Raw genomic sequence first — 24,893 nt, forward strand, 5'->3', positions numbered from 1 at the left:
ATTAAATATTTGTATTAATTGATATATGTGTATATAACGGTTATATATCAATGTCTATGTTCATATAGGCTACTAATTATAATGAGCGAATATGCAGCCACTGTGTACATTGACTCCCGTGAACAACCTCTGAGGCGGTAACAGTTATTGAGCTAACATCAGCAACCAATCACCCTCCTCTGAGGTGTAATTATCTATTATACCTCAGTGGTAATGATACAGTAACCTTCCAATTTCGGAAACATCAGGATTGAAACATTAGGTAGAAATATAAACTTGGTAGGTTAACATGTAGGCATATCAACGTTTCATAGGCTATTCAGCCGTTTAAAAGCCAGTAACTGCAAATAAAAATTGAAGATTCACTTAATTGTTTATTGCTTAACATACAGTATATAGCTATTGTGATTATGCTGTTTTATTTACAACAATCAATTACATTGCGGCACTTTGGAGTTGGTTGATATAAAAAATATAAGTCGCTACATTCTACAGTTAAAGTGCATAAATATTTTTCTGTTATGTAACTGTAATGATCCCTATTCCTAATTAGGCCTACTGCATATAAGTATCCATGCACAAGTTACACTATTTACTAGTTATTTCTACATACTAACCCAGCTTTACACCACATATCAAAATACCATGGCACTAATAGAACACGAAAATACAGACATAGTTTTGTCTTTGTGGACAACACATTATCATCAAGTTAATAATTAATCATCATCAAGTTAATAAACAATTGTATAACACTTACTTTCTCCAGATAATAAAAACAATGTTTTGGTCCTAAACAGTATTTGCCCTTCCTTTTTATTTGGTTATGATAAATAAATAGCTTGAACTACTTAATAATAAATAAAAGTGCTTTAAGCTAAAACTATGGAAGCTTAGCCTCCTCACAATTTGATTACTGCATTACCATTTTAAAATCGCATGCCCTATAAATAAATTAGAGTTGTTCCAATAAAACAGAAAAACTATAAAAGTCATGAATAGAATGAAGTGTCAAACGTGGTAGCCTACAGTCCAGACTGCAAAAATATAATTTCACTGAGAGTTGAGGAGCTTCTCCAAAATGTTTAAAATGTATTCAACTTCGTTTGGCGTTAACTCCTCCAAATCCAGGAGATCCTCGGGAAGAAGCCTTCTGGTTCTCACTTTCTCCCCCTTCTCTGCATTTCGGAGCGAGGCTGTATGGATGTCCCTCAGCTTCATTTGGAGCCAGTCTTGCCTATCCTGCACGTGCTTGTGTTCCCCAAGGTTGTGCATTAGTTGTACTTCACTAACGGATCTCTTTCTGTAGGAAACAATAAATACTACGTTAGATGTCTTATTTTAAACAGGACATTATTATCATTTGCAAGTAGGCTATATTAGTATCCTGTCATATCCAATCATATTACAATACAATATCATATAGCATAAAACAAAGTTATTCCATAAAGTTATTTCAAGTTCATATAGGGTTCAAGCCTACGCCATTGGTCGTCCTTCAGATTGCGTTGAATAGTATAAAATGCAGAGTGATATGAGTACCACTTTTACGTCCAAACCTCTGATGGGAAACATTTTGATAACCTGTCAAAGTAAGAAAATAGTTCAGAACATAAACCCATATATGTAATACATGTGTTTGATAAGCTAAAATGTTTAACTCCAAATAAAGTTAAATAAAACTACATGTGTTGGATAAGCAACCATTTTTACTACAAATAAAGTTAAATAGGCTATATAATTAAACTTAGAACATGGGATGCCATGTAGACAAAATAATGACAAAGTTGATGAAGTTCAACTTGCCTCTTGTGCGATAGGCTTCTCTCTGGAAAGTTGTGATGTGGAGTGCAGGGGTGTAAACCCGGTTTGTAGATCAGTCTATCTGTTATGATTAGGGTAAGTTTCCCAAAGTTCCTTTTATAGCCCTCTGCCCATTGATGAGCCGCCTTCATTATTAGTGCTGATGTCACCCCTTGCCTTGATGGGGATAGGCATGCGCATGAAAACACCTCCGCAAATCCGAGCTTTCAGCACCTATGCCCGGGGTTAACTCGTGCTGCATTTGAAACTCTGCGCTACTGGGGATAACCAATTTTCAATAGCAAATATTTATAATTGACTACATGGATCAGCCTTTCACAGTTAATGTTTCGTTACTGACATAGGCCTATTGCAACTTTTGGGTGGATACCTATTATACATGTTTATATTAAATTGGCTTTGTCAAATTGTGTTTAGCCTAAAGTATATATTTATATTGTATAGCTTATAAAGTAGGCTATACATTTATTGTATATTGCATTAAGTACAGTACCAGTCAAAGGTTTGGACACACCTACTCATTCAAGGGTTTTTCTTTATTTTTACTATTTTCTACATTATATAATACTAGTGAAGACATCAAAACTATGAAATAACACATAGTAACCAAAAAAGTGTTAAACAAATCAAAATATATTTTAGATTTTAGATTCTTCAATGTAGCCACCCTTTGCCTTGATGACAGCTTTGCACACTCTTGGCATTCTCTCAACCAGCTTCATGAGGTAGTCACCTGGAATGCATTTCACTTAACAGGTGTGCCTTGTTAAAAGTTAAATTGTGGAATTTATTTCCTTCTTAATGCGTTTGAGCCAATCAGTTGTGTTGTGAATAGGTAGGGGTGGTATACAGAAGACAACCAAGCTGACATTCCATGTGACAACCATCCCCAACCAATCCCCAACCAACCCCTAATTCATGACTTAACTCAGAGACATCATTGCAGTGTTAATGATTCAAATATGGCTCGGATGAAAACATAAACCATAAAGCCTAATAAAATGTTTCATGTTATATTTTAATTTCTTATTTTGTAATGCAAGTTCACTCAAATGTAGGCCTACACACCTTGTTGATTCAACAGCTTTGCCTTATATGTCCAATATTCTGTAAGTCATGATAAATAAATACTAGTAATTCATAAAAGTGGTTGAAAAATAATCTTCAAAGGCTAGTCTATCATATGCATTACAAACCTGCAGAAACATTTTAAGAAGACCTCCCACACCCACCCTCTCTGTCCCGTAATTTATGTGCAGTGTCAACTCCCTAACCAGTATCAACTCTAGGCCCCCACCATCTTCCAGATGTATGGACAGAAGAAACCCCATTGGTCTTCATCAATCCAACTGATGAGCCACACAGCAGCTCTATTGACACGTTACGCAATATAATAGTATTAAGTCATTATAGCCAGATATCAAATCTCTCCCTTTCTGATGCCCCGGAGTCGAGATATCCTGCTGTAGCTACAGGTGTTTAGGATGATCCTTGGGACACGAGCGACCCTGTCCTACTTTTATGGGCGCTGGGCGCGCAATTACACATTAGGTAACCATGAGGGAATCTTTCTAAATGTGGAAGAGGAATGGCTATGTCATGACACAGAGAATACATCCCAGAGAGGAACCAAACAGGTCCGACCTATAGATCTTCCCTCGTGGACTGGTTAAGGTTTCTGTCAAGGCTGCAGGCATGCATTCCCCCAAAAAGAACATGCCGACAGAGAGCAGGCAGTCCATGGCGTTATGCGAGGACATAAGCAACTGTCAGCTGCTTCTGGGCAAAGAACATAAGATTTGATATTCACTATGGTGGAGAAACAATGCAGCTTGGGTGTTGGAAAGTTCTGGAATATATTTGAAGGTGCATTTTGATGCATTCTGGTGCAATTTGGTTCATGCATAGTTGCACATGTCTCAAGCAAGTTTAATGCACTCGTCCTTTTAAGAAAATTCTAATCCCTTTATTAGATTGGCATATCCATTTTAGTGAGTGACTTTATTGTTGACCAAATCAATGTCCTGAACTGCTAATATTGATAATGATGCTCCGAGACTGTTTTTCATTTACTATCTAATCCTCCTATAAAACAAACTTCACAGGTGGTGGGCAATTAAAGTTGTTTACATACCAGTTCAACAAGATTTATGGCCAAGCTGACATGCACGTTAAAGATGTTGCCCTCTTACTGGTTTCTCTTGATACTATTATGGACTGCAGCAGGCATGTTTAGATGACACCCACCAAACAAAATGACCTTTGAACTTAGCATGAGATCCTAATCCATGTAGTTCTCATTACCTCATGCTGGCTCAATGCAAGCCATGTCACCGGTGGTATGTGACAGCATTGGGGTGCATGGACATTCTACCGGGATTAAAGAGAAGGTATTGCTAACAACATCTATCCATACAACAATGACAATCATGACTAGCAGGCACTTACTTATTAATAATTCAGTCAATACAGTAAATAAAATCAGTAAGTAGCGCAGCAGTACTATTCGTGGGTTTCCTTTTGGTTTTATAGACTATTAAAAAAAAGCTGGAGGAGCCAGACAATGCATAACATAGCAGAGATACTCCTCATAAGTCATCAAAATGGTACATTATGGATAAGTTTAAAATACAGTTCATTATTTATATTGTTTTCATTTGAAAGGATCTATAGATGCATGTTTTGAAAGATCTGCATAATAGCTATGATGGCAAAGTCTGAGTCCAACCCAAATCATACCATACTTAACCGTATGTATTGACATCAGATGATCTCGATACCACAGGAAGTAACTCTATGAGAATTTATACATGGAACGCACCTGTATGACTCAAAAAGCTAAATGGTAATTGGTTTACTATATGTTGATTAGTATAGCCTACCTTTAGGATTTGCGGTGCAAGGCAAAAGTGTAACTAGGAGAACCTTTCAACGTGAACACAGTCACTTATCTCTGACACTACAGACACCACATTACTCTTGCTCTAGTTAAGGCTGACCTTTTTTCCCCAGACGTGTCCAGGTGGCTTTCTATCCTCCTGGAGCAATGCACTATGATGGGAATTACTGTAACTCATGGCAAGCCAGCACCGACTTTGGTTGATGGTCTGCATTCCGTCACCTTCTCGGAGCCGGTGCTCTCTAGTACTAACTCTAGTCTGCACACGCTTTGAAGCATGTAATGCAGCCCCCATCGGTATTTTGTTGTGTACAGTAGCATGTGGATAACCTTACACATTAGAGGATGCTTGCGGTATCTCACCTTCATGGTGGGGGGAAAGGTTTCATATCACACACAGAAATGTACAGTGCCTTCGGAAAGTATTCAGACCCCTTGACATTTTCCACATTTTGTTACGTTACAACCTTATTCTAAAATTGATATACATACAATACCCCATAATGACCAAGCAAAAACAATTTATTTGACATTTTTGCTAATTTATTAAAAATAAAAAATGGAAATATCACATTTACATACACTACCGTTCAAAAGTTTGGGGTCACTTAGAAATGTCCTTGTTTTCGATTAAAAAAATAAAAATTTTGGTCCATTAAAATAACATCAAATTGATCAGAAATACAGTGTAGACATTGTTAATGTTGTAAATGGCTATTGTAGCTGGAAATGGCTGATTTGTAATGGAATATCTACATAGGCGTATAGAGGCCTATGCAACCATCAGTCCTGTGTTCCATGGCACGTTGTGTTTGCTAATCCAAGTTTATCATTTTAATAGGCTAATTGATCATTAGAAAACCCTTTTGCAATTATGTTAGCACAGTTGAAAACTGTGGTGCTGATTAAAGAAGCAATAGAACTGGCCTTCTTGAGACTAGTTGAGTATCTGGAGCATCAGCAAATGTGGGTTCGATTACAGAATCAAAATGGCCAGAAACAAAGAACTTTCTTCTGAAACTCGTCAGTCTATTCTTGTTCTGAGAAATGAAGGCTATTCCATGCGAGAAATTGCCAAGAAACTGAAGATCTCGTACAACGCTGTGTACTACTCCCTTCACAGAACAGCGCAAACGGTCTCTAACCAGAATAGAAAGAGGAGTGGGAGGTGCACAACTGAGCAAGAGGACAAATACATTAGAGTGTCTAGTTTGAGAAACAGACGCCTCACAGGTCCTCAACTGGCAGCTTCATTAAATAGTACCCGCAAAACACCAGTCTCAGTGAAGAGGTGACTCCGGGATGCTGACCTTCTAGGCAGAGTTGCAAAGAAAAAGCCATATCTCAGACTGGCCAATAAAAATAATATTAAGATGGGCAAAAGAACACAGACACTGGACAAAGGAAGATTGGAAAAAAGTGTTATGGACAGACGAATCAAAGTTTGAGGTGTTCGGATCACAAAGAATAACATTTGTGAGACACAGACCAAATTAAAAGATGCTGGAAGAGTGCTTGATGCCATCTGTCAAGCATGGTGGAGGCAATGTGATGGTCTGAGGGTGATTTGGTGGTGGTAAAGTGGGAGATGTGTACAGGGTAAAAGGGATCTTGAAGAAGGAAGGCTATCACTCCATTTTGCAACGCCATGCCATACCCTGTGGACGGCGCTTGATTGGAGCCAATTTCCTCCTACAACAGGACAATGACCCAAAACACAGCTCCAAACTATGCAATAACTATTTAGGGAAGAAGCAGTCAGCTGGTATTCTGTCTATAATGGAGTGGCCAGCACAGTCACCGGATCTCAACCCTATTGAGCTGTTGTGGGAGCAGCTTGACCGTATGGTATGTAAGAAGTGCCCATCAAGCCAATCCAACTTGTGGGAGGTGCTTCAGGAAGCAACAAATTGACGACTAGAATGCCAAAGGTCTGCAAGGCTGTAATTGCTGCAAATGGAGGATTCTTTGACGAAAGCAAAGTTCGAAGGACACAATTATTATTTCAATTAAAAATCATTATTTCTAACCTTGTCAATGACAACAATTCCTATTCATTTAGCAATATTTCCTATTCAAACTCATTTCATGTATATTTTCATGGAAAACAAGGACATTTCTAAGTGACCCCAAACTTTTGAACGGTAGTGTAATTATTCAGACCCTTTACTCAGTACTTTGTTGAAGCACCTTCGGCAGCGATTACAGCATTGAGTCTTCTAGGTTTTGACGCTACAAGCTTGGCACACCTGTATTTGGGGAGTTTCTCCCATTCTTCTCTGCAAATCCTCTCAAGCTCTGTCAGGTTGGATGGGGAGCGTTGCTGCACAGCTATTTTCAGGTCTCTCCAGAGATGTTCGATCGGGTTCAAGTCCGGGCCACTCAAGGACATTCAGAGACTTGTCCCGAAGTCACTGCATTGTCTTGGCTGTGTGCTTACGGTCGTTGTCCTGTTAGAAGGTGAACCTTCGCCCCAGTCTGAGGTCCTGAGCGCTCTGGAGCAAGGTTTCATCAAGGATCTCTCTGTACTTTTCTCCTTTCATCTTTGCGTCGATCCTGACTAGTCTCCCAGTACATGCAACTGAAAAACATCCTCACACCTTGATGCTGCCACCACCATGCTTCACCGTAGGGATGGTGCCAGGTTTACTCCAGACGTAACGCTTGGCATTCAGGCCAAAGACTTCAATCTTGGTTTCATCAGATCAGAGAATCTTGTTTCTCATGTTCTGAGAGTATTTAGGTGCATTTTGGCAAACTCCAATCAGGCTGTCATGTGCCTTTTACTGAGGAGTGGCTTCCGTCTGGCCACTCTATCATAAAGGCCTGATTGGTAGAGAGCTGCAGAGATGGTCATCCTTCTGGAAGGTTCTCCCATCTCCACAGAGGAACTCTAGAGCTCTGTCAGAGTGACCATTGGGTTTTTGGTCACCTCCCTGACCAAGGACCTTCATCCCCGATTGCTCAGTTTGGCCGGGAGGCCAGCTCTAGGAAGAGTCTTGATGGTTCCAAACTTCTTCCATTTAAGAATGATGGAGGCCACTGTGTTCTTGGGGACCTTCAATGCTGCAGACATTTTTTGGTACCCTTCCCCAGATCTGTGCCTCGACACAATCCTGTCTCTGAGCTCTACGGACAATTCCTTCGACCTCATGGCTTGGTTTTTGCTTTGACATGCACTGTCAACTGTGGGACCTTATATAGACAGGTGTGTGCCTTTCCAAATCATGTCCAATCAATTGAATTTACCACAGGTGGACTCTAATCAAGTTGTAGAAACATCTCAAGTATGAGCAATGGAAACAGGATGCACCTGAACTCAATTTCAAGTCTCATCGCAAAGGGTCTGAGAATACTTATGTAAATAACGTATTTATGTGAGGGTTTTTTTCTCCATACATCTGCAAATATTTATAAAAACCTGTTTTCACTTTGTCATTATGGGGTATTGTGTGTAGATTGCTGAGATTTTTCTTTATTTAATAAATTTTAGAATAAGGCTGTAACGTAACAAATTGTGGAAAAACTCAAGGGCTCTGAATACTTTCCGAAGGCACTGTAAATGATGGCTTATGACGTACACATACTGTACCAGTCAAAAGTTTGGACACACCTACTCATTCAAGGGTTTTTCTTTGTTTTTAATATTTTCTACATTGTAGAATAATAGTGAAGGCATCATAAATATGAAATAACAAATATGGAATCATGTAGTAACCAAAAAACTGTCAAACAAATCAATATATATTTTATATTTGAGATTCTTCAAAGTAGCCACCCTTTGCCTTGATGACAGCTTTGCACACTCTTGGCATTCTCTCAACCAGCTTCACCTGGAATGCTTTTCCAACAGTCTTGAAGGAGTTCCCACATATGCTGAGCACTTATTGGCTGCTTTTCCTTCACTCTGCGGTGCAACACATCCCAAACCATCTCAATTAGGTTGAGGTCGGGTGATTGTGGTGGCCAGGTCATCTGATGCAGCACTCCATCACTCTTCTTCTTGGTCAAATAGCCCTTACACAGCCTGGAGGTGTGTTGGGTCATTTTCCTGTTGAAAAACAAATGATAGTCCCACTAAGCGCAAACCAGATGGAATGGCGTATCGCTGCAGAATGCTGTGGTAGCCATGCTGGTTAAGTGTGCCTTGAATTCTAAATAAATCACAGACAGCGTCACCAGCAAAGCACCCCCACACCATCACACCTCCTCCATGCTCCACGGTGGGAACCACACATGCGGAGATCATCCGTTCACCTACTCTGTGTCTCACAAAGACATGGCGGTTGGAACCACAAATCTCAAATTTGACCTCATCAGACCAAAGGACAGATTTCCACCGGTCTAATATCCATGGCTCGTGTTTCTTGGCCCAAGCAAGTCTCTTCTTGTTATTGGTGTCCTTTAGTAGTGGTTTCTTTTCACCAATTCGACCATGAAGGCCTGATTCACGCCGGCTCCTCTGAACAGTTGATGTTGAGCTGTGTCTGTTACTTGAACTCTGTGAAGCATTTATTTGGGCTGCAATTTCTGAGGCTGGTAACTCTAATGAACTTATCCTCTGCAGCAGAGGTAACTCTGGGTCTTCCATTCCTGTGGCGGTCCTCATGAGAGCAAGTTCCATCATAGCGTTTGATGGTTGTTACGACTGCACTATAAGAAACTTTCAAAGTTCTTGACGTTTTCCGTATTGACTGACCTTCATCTCTTAAAGTAATGATGGACTGTCGTTTCTCTTTGCTTATTTGAGCTGTTTTTGCCATAATATGGACTTGGTCTTTTACCAAATAGGGCAATCTTCTGTATACCCCCCTACCTTTTCACAACACAACTGATTGGCTCAAACAAATTAAGAAGGAAAGAAATTCCACAAATTAACTTTTAAGAAGGCACACCTGTTAATTGAAATGCATTCAAGGTGACTACCTCAAGAAGCTGGTTGAGAGAATGCCAAGAGTGTGCAAAGCTGTCATCAAGGCAAAGGGTGGCTATTTGAAGAACCTCAAATATAAAATATATTTTGATTAGTTTAACACTTTTTTTGTTACTACAGTGCCTTGCAAAAGTATTCATCCCCCTTGGCGTTTTTCCTATTTTGTTGCATTACAACCTGTAATTTAAATTGATTTTTATTTGGATTTAATGTAATGGACATACACAAAATAGTCCAAATTGGTGAAGTGAAAAAAAATTACTTGTTTCAAAAAATTCTAAAAAATAAATAACTTAAAAGTGGTGTGTGCATACAGTGAGGGAAAAAAGTATTTGATTCCCTGCTGATTTTGTACGTTTGCCCACGGACAAAGAAATGATCAGTCTATAATTTTAATGGTAGGTTTATTTGAACAGTGAGAGACAGAATAACAACAAAAAAATCCAGAAAAACGCATGTCAAAAATGTTATAAACTGATTTGCATTTTAATGAGGGAAATAAGTATTTGACCCCCTCTCAATCAGAAAGATTTCTGGCTCCCAGGTGTCTTTTATACAGGTAACGAACTGAGAATAGTAGCACACTCTTAAAGTGAGGCTCCTAATCTCAGCTTGTTACCTGTATAAAAGACACCTTTCCACAGAAGCAATCAATCAATCAGATTCCAAACTCTCCACCATGGCCTAGACCAAAGAGCTCTCCAAGGATGTCAGGGACAAGATTGTAGTCCTACACAAGGCTGGAATGGGCTACAAGACCATCGCCAAGCAGCTTGGTGAGAAGGTGACAACAGTTGGTGTGATTATTCGCAAATGGAAAAAACACAAAAGACTTGTCAATCTCCCTCGGCCTGGGGCTCCATGCAAGATCTCACCTCTTGGAGTTGCAATGATCATGAGAACAGTGAGGAATCAGCCCAGAACTACACGGGAGGATCTTGTCAATGATCTCAAGGCAGCTGGGACCATAGTCACCAAGAAAACAATTGGTAACACACTACGCCATGAAGGACTGAAATCCTGCAGCGCCCGCAAGGTCCCCCTGCTCAAGAAAGCACATATACATGCCCGTCTGAAGTTTGCCAATGAACATCTGAATGATTCAGAGGAGAACTGGGTGAAAGTGTTGTGGTCAGATGAGACCAAAATGGTGCTCTTTGGCATCAACTCAACTCGCCATGTTTGGAGGAGGAGGAATGCTGCCTATGACCCCAAGAACACCATCACCACCGTCAAACATGGAGGTGGAAACATTATGCTTTGGGGGTGTTTTTCTGCTAAGGGGACAGGACAACTTCACCGCATCAAAGGGACGATGGACGGGGCCATGTACCGTCAAATGTTGGGTGAGAACCTCCTTCCCTCAGCCAGGGCATTGAAAATGGGTCGTGGATGGGTATTCCAGCATGACAATGACCCAAAACACACGGCCAAGGCAACAAAGGAGTGGCTCAAGAAGAAGCACATTAAGGTCCTGGAGTGGCCTAGCCAGTCTCCAGACCTTAATCCCATAGAAAATCTGTGGAGGGAGATGAAGGTTCGAGTTGCCAAACGTCAGCCTCAAAACCTTAATGACTTGGAGAAGATCTGCAAAGAGGAGTGGGACAAAATCCCTTCTGAGATGTGTGCAAACCTGGTGGCCAACTACAAGAAACGTCTGACCTCTGTGATTGCCAACAAGGGTTTTGCCACCAAGTACTAAGTCATTTTTTGCAGAGGGGTCAAATACTTATTTCCCTCATTAAAATGCGAATCAATTCATAAAAATTTTTACATGTGTTTTTCTGGATTTTGTTGTTGTTATTCTGTCTTTCACTGTTCAAATAAACCTACCATTAAAATTATAGACTGATCATTTCTTTGTCAGTGGGCAAACGTACAAAATCAGCAGGGGATCAAATACTTTTTTCCCTCACTGTATGTATTCACCCCCTTTGCTATGAAGCCCCTAAATAAGATCTGGTGCTACCAATTACCTTCAGAAGTCACATAATTAGTTAAATAAAGTCCACCTGTGTGCAATCTAAGTGTCACATGATCTCAGTATATATACACCTGTTCTGAAAGGCCCCAGGGTCTGCAACACCACTAAGCAAGGGGCACCACCAAGCAAGTGGCACCGTGAAGACCAAGGAGCTCTCCAAACAGGTCAGCGACAAAGTTTTGGAGAAGTACAGATCAGGGTTGGGTTATAAAAAAATATCAGAAACTTTGAACATCCCACGGAGCACCATTAAATCCATTATTAAAAAATTGAAAGAATATGGCACCACAACAAACCTGCCAAGAGAGGGCCGCCCACCAAAACTCACATACCAGGCAAGGAAGGCATTAATCATAGAGGCAACAAAGAGACCAATGATAACCCTGAAGGAGCTGCAAAGCTCCACAGCGGAAATTGGAGTATCTGTCCATGTGACCACTTTAAGCCGTACACTCCACAGAGCTGGGCTTCACGGAAGAGTGGCCAGAAAAAAGCCATTACTTAAATAAAAAATAAGCAAACACGTTTGGTGTTCGCCAAAAGGCATGTGGGAGACTCCCCAAACATATGGAAGAAGGTACTCTGGTCAGATGAGACTAAAATTGAGCTTTTTGGCCATCAAGGAAAACACTATGTCTGGAGCAAACCCAACACCTCTCATCCCCCCGAGAACACCATCCCCACAGTGAAGCATGGTGGTGGCAGCATCATGCTGTGGGGATGTTTTTCATCGGCAGGGACTGGGAAACTGGTCAGAATTGAAGGAATGATGGATTGCACTAAATACAGGGAAATTCTTGAGGGAAACCTGTTTCAGTCTTCCAGAGATTTGAGACTGGGACGGAGGTTCACCTTCAAGCAGGACAATGACCCTAAGCATACTGCTAAAGCAACACTCAAGTGGTTTAAGGGGAAACATTTAAATGTCTTGGAATGGCCTAGTCAAAGCCCAGACCTCAATCCAATTGAGAATCTGTGGTATGACTTAAAGATTGCTGTACACCAGTGGAACCTATCCAACTTGAAGGAGTTGGAGCAGTTTTGCCTTGAAGAATGGGCAAAAATCCCAGTGGCTAGATGTGCCAACCTTATAGAGACATACCCCAAGAGACTTGCAGCTGTAATTGCTGCAAAAGGTGGCTCTACAAAGTATTGACTTTGGGGGGATGAATAGTTATGCACGCTCAAATTATCTTTTTTTTGTTTTTCTTTTTTTTTGTTTGTTTCACACCAAAAAATATTTTGCATCTTCAAAGTGGTAGGCATGTTGTGTAAATCAAATGATACAACCCCCCCCAAAATCCATTTTAATTCCAGGTTGTAAGGCAACAAAATAGGGAAAATGCCAAGGGGGGTGAATTCTTTCGCAAGCCACTGTACATGATTCCATATGTGTTATTTCATAATTTTGATGTCTTCACTATTATTCTACAATGTAGAAAATAGCTAAAATAAAGAAAAACCTTGAATGAGTAGGTGTCTCAAAAATCTTGACTGGGACTGTACATCTGGATTTCTTCTGTAAGGAGTATTCTCATACACGTATTTTCTCATCAATTCTCTTTTGGCCAGACCTTTCCCACCAGCTTTGGTGATGCATGCAACTTGATTACATTAATAAAGCAAGATAAAATAACAAGTTTCCAAGTTACTTCAGAGCCACCAAAACAAATATTGTGTGCCTGACTCATTGACACTGTATCGGTTGGAAGTGACCAATAAACCAATCAAACTAGCAGTAAAAAAGCCTAAATATTCAAGACCTTATCTGCGGAAGCCATCTGAAATGAAAACAACAGCATGCTGTGTAGATATCTGAATGACGGCAGAGACTTGCTGTGTTTCAGCAGGATTCACGCGTGACTGAGAAGGAAAAACGTTATTCTAAGCACAATATTAGACATTGAACATTTCCACTTCCTTTGACTCAGACTGGGGTTTGGGTCCAACAGCTGAGGGGAAGCCGGCATTTGTTAATTTAGAACGTCAGTACATGACCCTGAAGAAATCGACTGGGCCGGTCCGCACATCTTGGAGAGAGGGATGGCATTTTTGTATGAGATACACTACTGTGTACTGGAACTCTGGGCCTCTGTGGTGCCATCTATTAAGAGCCTCATCCCGATTCATCACAACTGTGAAGCTGTTCACCACCCACTTTACTCTGACATGTCTGAATGATTTAAGCTTGTACAACAACAGAAGCGTGTGCAGTTTCAAAGGCTATCCCAGGGAAGCACGTGCGGCTCACGGTTCCGTTTGCAGCCGGTCACGGGTTGAGGGCTTTCATGCCAAGTGTTACGCAGAGAACAGGTAGTGGCCGCACCATTACAAGCTCCTCCTCAGCAGTCAGCAACTTCACACCTGATATAAGTTGCAGAAATGATCCCACTGGGCTACCTTTGTACCCACAGGATTGCCATGGCAACACAACAGTCTCACCAGATGTGTTCGCAGAATAAGGCAGTCTAGATAAAAACATGAGCCATGAATCGTATAATAGTAAGTTACTATTTTGATTTTGATTCTCAAGACTCAATGAATGATCTCAAACATTTCTCGCTGTTTCATCTTGTTTTTTACCCTGAGACATAGGAAGCAAAAGGAAGGCCTACTGTATACCATAGTGATCAACGCAAGGTCGACTGACCCGCAGATCCAGACAGCGTGGGCACGTGGAACAACTGAAATGATGGAAGGCATCTGACAATAATGCACCCCTGACCTTCCCTGTAATTCAGGGATCTAGGTAGAGCTGTAGCATCCGTTGCATATTTCGCCACTACCTTGGTAATGGCTCATGAGCACCGCAATAAATAGCCTGGTTACTACTACTACTACTACTACTAAGACAAATAGTCTGCTCACATTATCATGTGCTATAGCATTAACAAGCTAGCAGATTAGCACATTATTTTTATAGCAGGGGCCCACTTGTTTGGAGGATCTGATACTATGCATTATATTATTCCATATCCGGAACCATTGCTGGAGTAGTGAAAAGGCTGTAGCTATATGCTGTGTATTAACACTTACGGGGTGAAGTTTGCTTCCAAAAATAAGCAAAGCCCATGGTTTTGACACATTCTTCATTGTACCTCCACAGATAAAGAGAATCCCTTGGGTGTGTTGAACATTTACAGGCAGAAGTAATGTAGCGCTCAGACGAATGGCGCATCAAGAGTGGAAAACAGATGAGAGTCTCTATCTGGAAGTCATCCACACATTAGTCACCCAATCATATGTGCAGTGTCTAAATATGTCAAATACATCCGATTCACCACAGCCGCAGCCACTGTAAATGTCAATAACAACGTTGTAAAGGCCTCAATGTCAGAAAATGAAATCCCATGTTGTTGATCTAAATATAATCTGAAAAATATACGTCAACATTTCTAAACAGTAGCATAAAATTAACAGTAATCCTACAGATAAGAATATGTCTCAACAATCAAGAAGATATGGAATGTTATTTTCGGACAATGGTAAGGCAGTCCTAACTAATAAAAACAGTCAGATTCATTTGGCATTGCAATACCTAAATCAAACAGGAGGTTATGGATAACTTAAAAACACAATTACATGTATTGCCATTCATACAATGTTGGCACTCTTCATGTCTACTACTTGTAAATGGCAGTCAATGGTCAGACAGTGTTGCCTACGTGTTGTGATGACAGAAACAGGGCCTTTAAATCACCCTAACGCCACCAACAAATTCTCCCTAGCAGGTCAACCAAACGGACGTCAGTGTCAGCCGCCCACACTAGTGTAAAACTGGAGCCATCGCTGCCTATTACCTAATCTATGCACCAATTAACACTTCAACAACTACGTTAGTTTCAGATATAAATACCTTCCTTCCATGTTATATTGCAGGGATGTTCCTATGTGTGACCAGGTGGTAGAAAGCCACAGCGTAGGCTACAGTATTGTCTGTGTTCTAATTTGGGCTACTATATGGGTGGCTAGTTTCCCAGCACAGAGATGGGCAAGCAGGATATGAGGCAACCGTTTCAGAATATTTGCTCCACTGAACTTGGATCTTTTTCAAAACATAAATGTGGAGCAAACACAAGAACCTTAAATGATTTACTGTACTTCCATTATAATAGAAAATGTATGGTAAATGTATGGTTTAATACAGTATCATTAGATTAATGATGCTAAACAAAATAGTGTAGCGGACGTAATGTTATTGCACCTGCTTTTCCCCCTGGCTCTCTAACTCCGTCACAGGCACACCAAGTTCTCACCGGAAAGAGGAATTTCCTGAAAAACAACCAAAATAATTTCTCAATGACTAAGCTTTGCGCCGTACACTACTAGACTATTACTGTATCAATGTGATTGTATAAAGAACACAGTTTATTTTCACAGACAATATCCTCAATCACCCATGATCATGGCTTTTGTTGACTGACATCATAAAGGCCACAGACAACAGTTAAGAGAAACTTTTTCCCACAATAAAAAGAGAAAGCAGTCCTCCCATTATTGTGTGCAAGGCATTCCCCTCTCAGCCTGTGAAAATAGTAAGCACAGTAGGACCTGAAGGTGACTGACGCTATGCTATGAGACATGATGGAAGCTAGACTGGTGACTCATAAAGGACTGAATTGGTGCAAAAAGGTTACATCTGTATTTACCACCCTGCAGAACACTGTGAAGGGAAACTGGAAAGGTTGCCTATACAGTATACATTGACCATGTCAATTTGTAGGGTGATTTAATATTTGGATATTGTATTAACTTATTCTGAAATCTGCATTGAGATCTACAGTGCATTTGGAAAGTATTCAGACCCCTTCACTTTTTGTTACGTTACAGCCTTATTCTAAAATGGATGACAGTTTTTTTCCCCTCATCAATCTACACACAATACCCCTTAGTGACAAAGCAAAAACAGTTTTTTTCATCTTTCCCTCAATCCTGACTAGTCTCCCAGTCCCTGCCGCTGAAAACATCCCCACAGCATGATGCTGCCACCGCCATGCTTCATTGTAGGGTGGTATTGGCCAGGTGATAAATAATAAATAAATAATATGCCATTTAGCAGACGCTTTTATCCAAAGCGACTTACAGTCATGCGTGCATACATTTTTTTTTTTTTTTTGTGTATGGGTGGTCCCGGGGATCGAACCCACTACCTTGGCGTTACAAGCGCTGTGCTCTACCAGCTGAGCTACAGAGGACCACCCATATGAGTGGAGCCTGGTTTCCTCCAGACATGACGCTTGGCATTCAGGCCAAAGAGTTAGATTTTGGTTTCATCAGACCAGAGAATCTTGTTTCTCATGGTCTGAGTGTCCTTTACGTGCTTTTTGGCAAACTCCAAGCGGGCTGTCATATGCCTTTTACTGAGGAGTGGTTTCCGTCTGGCCACTCTACCATCTTGGTGGTTCCAAAGTTCTTCCATTTAAGAATGATGGAGGCCACTGTGTTCTTGGGAACCTTCAATGCTGCAGATATTTGTTGGTACCCTTCCCCAGATCTGTGCCTCAACACAATCCTGTCTCGGAGCGCTACGGACAATTCCTTCGATCTCATGGCTTGGTTTCCACTGTCAACTGTGGGACCTTAAATAGACAGGTGTGTGCCTTTCCAAATCATGCCCAATCAATTTAATTTACCACAGGTGGACTCCAATTAAGTTGTAGAAACATCTCAAGGACGATCAATGGAAACAGGATGCACCTGAGCTCAATTTCGAGTCTCATAGCAAAGGGTCTGAATACTTATGTAAATAAGGTATTTCTGTTTTTATTTGTAATACATTTGCAAAAATTTATAAAAACCTCTTTTCACTTTGTCATCATGGTGTATTGTGTGTAGGTTGACGAGGAACATTTTTAATGTAATCCATTTTAGAATAAGGCTGTAACATAACAAAATGTGGAAAAAGTGAAGGGGTCTGAATATTTTCCAAATGCACTGTATATTGACATCTTCATTATTAAAATAACATTGAATAATTTATCTTTTGTCTATCTGTGTTTCATCATTTTCCTTCAATTCGCAAGAGGCGAGCGAAACAGCGCCCCTCTGTCTCTCTACGTGTAGGCCATCTTTCTGATGCTGTCCAAACGAGTATGACATTGTTGCCGCCCATAGCATTGAATGCAAGGGAAGCTAGCGAGCATTTGGCCTCCCTTGACAAAAAAAGTGTCAAAAACTAGCCAATAAGCATTGCGCTAAACTGAGCGAGCTCAACTGTGAATGGTTCTGGCGCACCAAAAAAAAGTGTCAAGGGACGCCAGTTTAGATTAGGCGTCTCTTCTATCAAATCACATTGAGAGCATATGTCATTGACTGAAACTACTTGAATTGTTGCATCTCGTTGTCCTCTGTTAGCTAGCCCTTTTCTAAATTACCCATGGATGGAGATAGGGATTTGGACTTGTGGTTTTACTTAATTCTCCGTACTGACCAATGATTATAAACGATTCTGATCCAACCATTAATTCATACATTGTTGTGCCCATGGCCTGAGCGGATGGAAGTTCAATATGTAGCTACATTTAGATGTAGAAGGCTCATGTTAACTAGCTAACGTTGCCCATGAATGGAAGTTAGGCTAGCGAGAAAGCATTTTAGCCAGGTAGCCTAGGACAACAAAAAATAAAAGCGTGTACTGTATGACAGAGTGATAGACTGTTTCGTCAACATGAAAGAGAGGAGGATGGCATTTGCGTTTCTCCACAATGTCAGAAACATTAACTTGCTTGACCATGCTGTAGGTCACGTAACTGTCTATTATATGGAATATGCTTTGTGGAATTCACCTGCTATCCGGTTTTGTGATAAAATTAAGGTGTGGTTGGGGGGGCTTGGCTTCCCCAGTGATTTTACCAACGCACCGCTACTGACACAAACCACCTTAAAATGAATCAGTTTGACACTTTAGATTGGGCTACATTGTTCTTGAAACCTAATATTCTCATTAGGTAAATTACCCTATGGACAAACTTTGCGTGTATGTGCAGGTGAGTAGTGGGCAAGATTCGCATACAGTAGATGTGTCACGAGATAAGCCAGTTGCCTTGTCAAATGAAATGGCATGAGCGCTATAAAGAGGCGCTCTCTTTGAAGTTTCAGGTGGGCTGGTGGGAGTCTGACAAGTGAAGTGTCGGGGCCGGAGGATGATTTGAGGTAATTCATCGCCATGATTAATATAGTTTATGAAAACGTTAATTGGTTTAGATTTAGAAATTCATAATCTCAGTTTCCCATATTCCGGGCTATATTTGTATAGCCTAAATAGCCTGTCTCCTTACTTTGTGAAGACCAAAGCCTGTAATATTTTCGAAGTTAAGTCTACTAGGCTACTGTAACAAGTTCCATCATGAATACAAAATATAAGTCGTATAGGCAATGCTGATGATGTTGCGCTGTGTCAAGATGGTCCACTGTTTCATCTTTATGAGGCTCATCTTCAATGTTTAATACAAGTGCTGGGTTACATGGTTTAAAGAGAGAATACGAGTAACAGCTTGCTGACATTGGAGGAACAGAAGGTGTCTTGAACATCTGGTAAGAATCAAATACAGTATTGCTATAATAAAGTCAGAGAGCATTCTAATTTGATAAACAGCCTAAAAGCATATACAAATCCATTGTGAGAGCTACTTCCAGCAGGGCTGGAGTCAATTCCATTTCAATTCAGGAAGTACACAGAAATCACACATTTCTTCAATGCTTTTCAATGAGAAAAATTTGGAATTTGAATTTAGTTTACTTTCTGAATTGACCCCAACCCTGACCCCAGACTATATACAGCGCAGTCGGAAAGTATTCAGACCCCTTTACTTTTTCCACATTTTGTTACATTACAGCCTTATTCTAAAATGTATTAAATTGTTCCCCCCCCCCCCCCCCATCAATCTACACACAATACCCCATAATGACAAAGCAAACACAGATTTTTAGAAACATTTACATAAGTATTCAGGCCCTTTACTCAGTGCTTTGTTGAAGCACCTTTGGCAGCGATTACAGCCTTGATTCTTCATGGGTATGACGCTACAAGCTTGGCACACCTGTATTTGGGGAGTTTCTCCCATTCCTCTCTGCAGATCCTCTCAAGCTCTGTGAAGTTGGATGGGGAGCGTTGCTGCACAGCTGTTTTTAGATCTCTCCAGAGATGTTCGATCGGGTTCAAGTCCAGGTTCTGACTGGGCCACTCAAGGACATTCAGAGACTTGTCCCGAAGCCTCTCCTGCGTTGTCTTGGCTGTGTGCTTAGGGTCGTTGTTCTGTTGGAAGGTGAACCTTCGCCCCAGTCTGAGGTCCTGAGCGCTCTGGAGCAGGTTTTCAGCAAGGATCTCTCTGTACTTTGTTCCGTTCATCTTTGGCTCGGTCCTGACTAGTCTCCCAGTCCCTGCCACTGAAAAACATCCCCATAGCATGATGTTGCCACCACCATGCTTCACCGTAGGGATGGTGCCAGGTTTCCTCCAGACGTGACGCTTGGCATTCAGGCCAAAGAGTTCAATCTTGGTTTCATCAGACCAGAGAATCTTGTTTCTCAAGGTCTGAGAGTATTTAGGTGCCTTTTGGCAAACTCCAATCAGGCTGTCATGTGCCTTTTACTGAGGAGTGGCTTCCGTCTGGCCACTCTACCATAAAGGCCTGATTGGTGGAGTGCTGTAGAGATAGTTGTCCTTCTGGAAGGTTCTCCCATCTCCACAGAGGATCTCTAGAGCTCTGTCGGAGTGTCCATCAGGTTCCTGGTCACCTCCCTGACCAAGGCCCTTCTCCCCGGGAGTCCACTGTCAAACATGCTGTTGAACATTGCCTTCAAAAACAAGAGCTTTTGCCACTGGCAAGTGATTCAGTGAAGGCACCAAATTCCCTGCTTACATACAAGCAAAACAGCCAAAAGTAGTCAGATGTTGCACCTCAACAACCAAAGACAAAGCAAAATACACATTTCCCTGGGAAAGCCCTAAGAGTGGGAATTATAAACTTTTCTGGGACTTATCAGTGGGGAGAGGGACAAGAAAACTCTCAAATTACTGCTGACGATGCCATTATAGGTTAATCAACATTCTGTTTCAAGTTAAGTTCCATTAAAAACATTCAAATATATTCAATTTTATGGAAGAAATTGCATTTGTCACTCATCAAATAAAGTTTAATTTGTCATTCCATTTATTACTTACAGAATCATGTGCTGGTTTTGGTAGCGATACAACACCCATGACATCCACTTTAGTACCAATAATGTAATACCTTTATTCAATATTCACATCATTCTGCTGTAAAAAATATTAATGTAAAGCATACACTAGTTGTGCCTGAACAGCTTGATTCCCATCCATTTCCAAAGATAGAAAAACACATAGACAGGGATCGTTACTGGTAACAGAAGACTGTAGAAACACACACTGCTAGTGCTGGTGCATCCCTGTGGGAAATTCTCATCCACTGTCGCAGAGTAGAAAAGTCCAAATAGGGAGACTATGGGAACCAGTACTGTAAGGGTAGACAGTGAAAACATCTTGACTTTCAGCTTACAAGTTATTTTATACACGGTTCAGGGTCAAGATCTTAATAAGTATTTGGTGTTTTATGACTTTGTGCTGGTTCCACTAGTGTTTCAGGATCGTTTTTAATCAATCTAGCATCTGTGGGGATCATGTTTGGAATCCCATTAACGATTGGGTATGCGATTCCAAGCTCCTCGTTGATGAGTTCATTGGTCTTTTCCTCGTACCTGAGTGAGTGAAGAGTACAACAATTAGCTAGCTAGTTGGCTGGCAAACTAACGCGTAGCTAACTAAAAAGTTTGTTGTTTCTGTCTCAGCTAAGCCATGGCAAAACAAGATTGTCGTTGGATAAAGTACATTAGTATTGAATTGGCTTTGTATAATAATGACTTACCTCAATTGCTTTTTGGATAGTGGACACACCAGAAATTCGAGCAAGGAAGTGTCAAAGGGTTGTGCGTCCTTCACATCTGTCAAATGCCTAGCAGATACACGAAGAGGTCCTACGCCCCGTAAAAAATGCACATATTTGACAGACGTTTGAAAACTTCGAGTTTCATTAGATAATCTTCTTAAAGCATTCTGAAACATGACCGAAGTACCCCGTAGATGAGGCTTTTAGTGATGTTGTGACCGAAATCACCAACAGTTCAAGCGAAGTAGGTCGAACACACGTAGTCGTATTACTGTAGTGCATCACAAATGCAATCCCAAGTAACTCCGGTATTTGATTAATCCGTTCCGTCCTCTAGAAATACAACTGCCCTTTTGAGATTTTCAACAGCAAATTGTGAAAATATTAAAAAGAATATTTTCAGAGACAGTGACAAATTGTCAACAATATGAATTATTATTGACTACTGATACAGGCTAATATATAAAATCACGGCGTACAGACATTTGACAAGTATTTTATTAACCACCGGATGGCAGCATAAACTCATAAAGGATTTAAAATATCACACTGCCCAACTATCCTGTGTGATTATTATCCCACAAAAGCTCATTATACATGATATGGAAATGAGTCAAGTAGATGTTTTATGCAAATAAATAAATCATCACAGGCTTTATTGTTCAAATGCAGCCATGACAGTCGCACAAGAGAGAAAGTAAAGGCCAGGTAGATATTCCATTGAGATGGTTTCTCAATTTCTTTAGTAAATTAACAAAGTTCAGGAGAAGAAAGTGATGTATTTTCATAGAGATGAGGATATTGCTCTGAGAGTTTTTAGTGGAAGCATCCACTAAGCAAAAAAAAAGGCCATACTAAGACTGCTCCATACAGTATTACCTGTGTACCAACATTGTCCAGCAGACTAATGACAATTATCACCTACACTCAAAGGACTGTATCTCCTTGACGGTACCCTAGGCCTGTATAGAGCTAGGTATAAAAACATTCCATTACTCTGCCTCCTCTACTTGGAACGAGCTACAAAAGGACTTAAAACTACAGGAGCTCGTCTTCTTCAATTATTTTAAAGCTAGGGTAAAAACTATAGTGGAAAATCATTTAGGGGGCTGGCAATTTTTTGACCCCTAGTTGAAACACTCCTCTCAAAACCAATGTGAAAACTAATTTTTTTTTTTTTACTGTAGTGCTTTGTGTTTTATGTTGTAAATGTTTGAAACTTTGACAGCTGCTTTTTTGGCAAGTTCTCTCTTACAAAATATATTTTTAATCTCAATAAGACTAACCTGGTAAAAATAAAGATACAATTAAATTAAATTGCTAACATAAAATAATGCCTCCAGGCTCTAAACTTCATTAGTGTAATTAGATTGAAGCCTGTGAGTGTCCAGGTCACTTTTACCACCAATACACTATGTAGACCCTGGCAACTGGGCACAGACGTCAATTCAACGTCTATTCCAGGTTTGGTTCAATGTAATTTCATTGAAATGATGTGGAAACAACGTTGATGTGTGCCCAGTGGATCCAATCAAATAAAGGTTTATTGGTCGTGTACACAGATTTGCAGGTGTTATTGCAGGTGCAGCGAAATGCTTGCGTTTCTAGCTCCAACAGTGCAGTAATAATACCTAGTCATTTTTATTTGATAAAACAATTCGCACATAATACAAAAAGTTAAAATAAATAAATTAGCAAATATCAGAATGAGCAATGTCAGCGTCCGGAATATATATATATATATATATATATATATATATATATATATATTTATTATATTATATATACACTACAGTTCCAAAGTATGGGGTCACTTTGAATTGTCCTTGTTTTCGAAAGAAAAGCAATTTTTTGGTACATTAAAATAACATCAAATTGATCAGAAATACAATGTAGACATTGTTAATGTTGTAAATGGCTATTGTAGCTGGAAACGGCAGATTTTTTTATGGAATATCTACATAGGCGTACAGAGGCCCATTATCAGCAACCATTAGTCCTGTGTTTCAGTGGCACGTTGTGTTTGCTAAACCAAGTTTATCATTTTAAAAGGCTAATTGATCATTAGAAAACCCTTTTGCAATTATGTTAGCACAGCTGAAAACTGTTATGCTGATTAAAGAAGCAATAAAACTGGCCTTCTTGAGACTAGTTGAGTATCTGGAGCATCAGCAATTGTGGGTTCGATTACAGGCTAAAAATGGCCAGAAACAAATAACTTTCTTCTGAAACTCGTCAGTCTATTCTTGTTCTGAGAAACGAAGGCTATTCTATTCACTACACAAATTTCTTGTTAACAAACTATAGTTTTGGCAAGTCGGTTAGGACATCTACTTTGTGCATGACACAAGTAGTTTTTCCAACAATTGTTTACAGACAGATTATTTCACTTATAATTCACTGTATCACAATTCCAGTGGGTCAGAAGTTTACATACACTATGTTGACTGTGCCTTTAAACAGCTTGGAAAATTCCAGAAAATGATGTCATGGTTTTAGAAGCTTCTGATAGACTAATTGACATCATTTGAGTCGATTGAAGGTGTACCTGTGGATGTATTTCAAGGCCTACCTTCAAACTCAGTGCCCCTTTGCTTGACATCATGGGAAAATCAAAAGAAATCAGCCAAGACCTCAGCAAAAAAACTGTAGACCTCCACAAGTCTGGTTACCCCTTTGGAGCAATTTCCAAATGCCTGAAGGTACCACGTTCATCTGTACAAACAATAGTACGCAAGTATAAACACCATGGGACCACACAGCCATCATACCGCTCAGGAAGAAGACGCTTTCTGTCTCCTAGAGATGAACGTACTTTGGTGCGAAAAGTGCAAATAAATCCCAGAACAACAGCAAAGCACCTTGTGAAGATGCTGGAGGAAACAGGTACAAAAGTATCTATATCCACAGTAAAACGAGTCCTATATCGACATAACCTGAAAGGCCCTCAGCAAGGAAGAAGCCACTGCTCCAAAACCGCCATAAAAAATCCAGACTATGGTTTGCAACTGCACATGGGGACAAAGATTGTACTTTTTGGAGAAATGTCCTCTGGTCTGATGAAACAAAAATAGAACTGTTTGGCCATAATTACCATCGTTATGTTTGGAGGAAAAAGGGTGTGTGTTGCAAGCCGAAGAACACCATCCCGACCGTGAAGCACGGGGGTGGCAGCATCATGCTGTCGGGGTGCTTTGCTGCAGGAGGGCCTGGTGCACTTCACAAAATAGATGGCATCATGAGGAAGGAAAATTAAGTGGATATATTGAAGCAACATCAAGACATCAGTCAGGAAGTTAAAGCTTGGTCGCAAATGGTTCTTCCAAATGGACAATGACCCCAAGCATA

The 24,893-nt window shown here is 40.4% G+C and overlaps 1 protein-coding gene across 1 annotated transcript; it reads right to left on the minus strand.

The window, feature by feature from the left end:
• Positions 1-20,769: 20,769 nt before the first annotated feature.
• Positions 20,770-21,226, minus strand: LOC311137104 (phosphatidylinositol N-acetylglucosaminyltransferase subunit Y). Its single transcript, XM_084171442.1, has one exon. The coding sequence runs from the start codon at positions 21,139-21,141 to the stop codon at positions 20,929-20,931; it is 213 nt and encodes a 70-aa protein (XP_084027568.1). The 5' UTR covers positions 21,142-21,226; the 3' UTR covers positions 20,770-20,928.
• Positions 21,227-24,893: the final 3,667 nt, after the last annotated feature.

This window comes from Coregonus lavaretus (genome assembly GCF_964263955.1).
Source record: "Coregonus lavaretus genome assembly, chromosome: 11".
NCBI lineage: Eukaryota > Metazoa > Chordata > Actinopteri > Salmoniformes > Salmonidae > Coregonus > Coregonus lavaretus.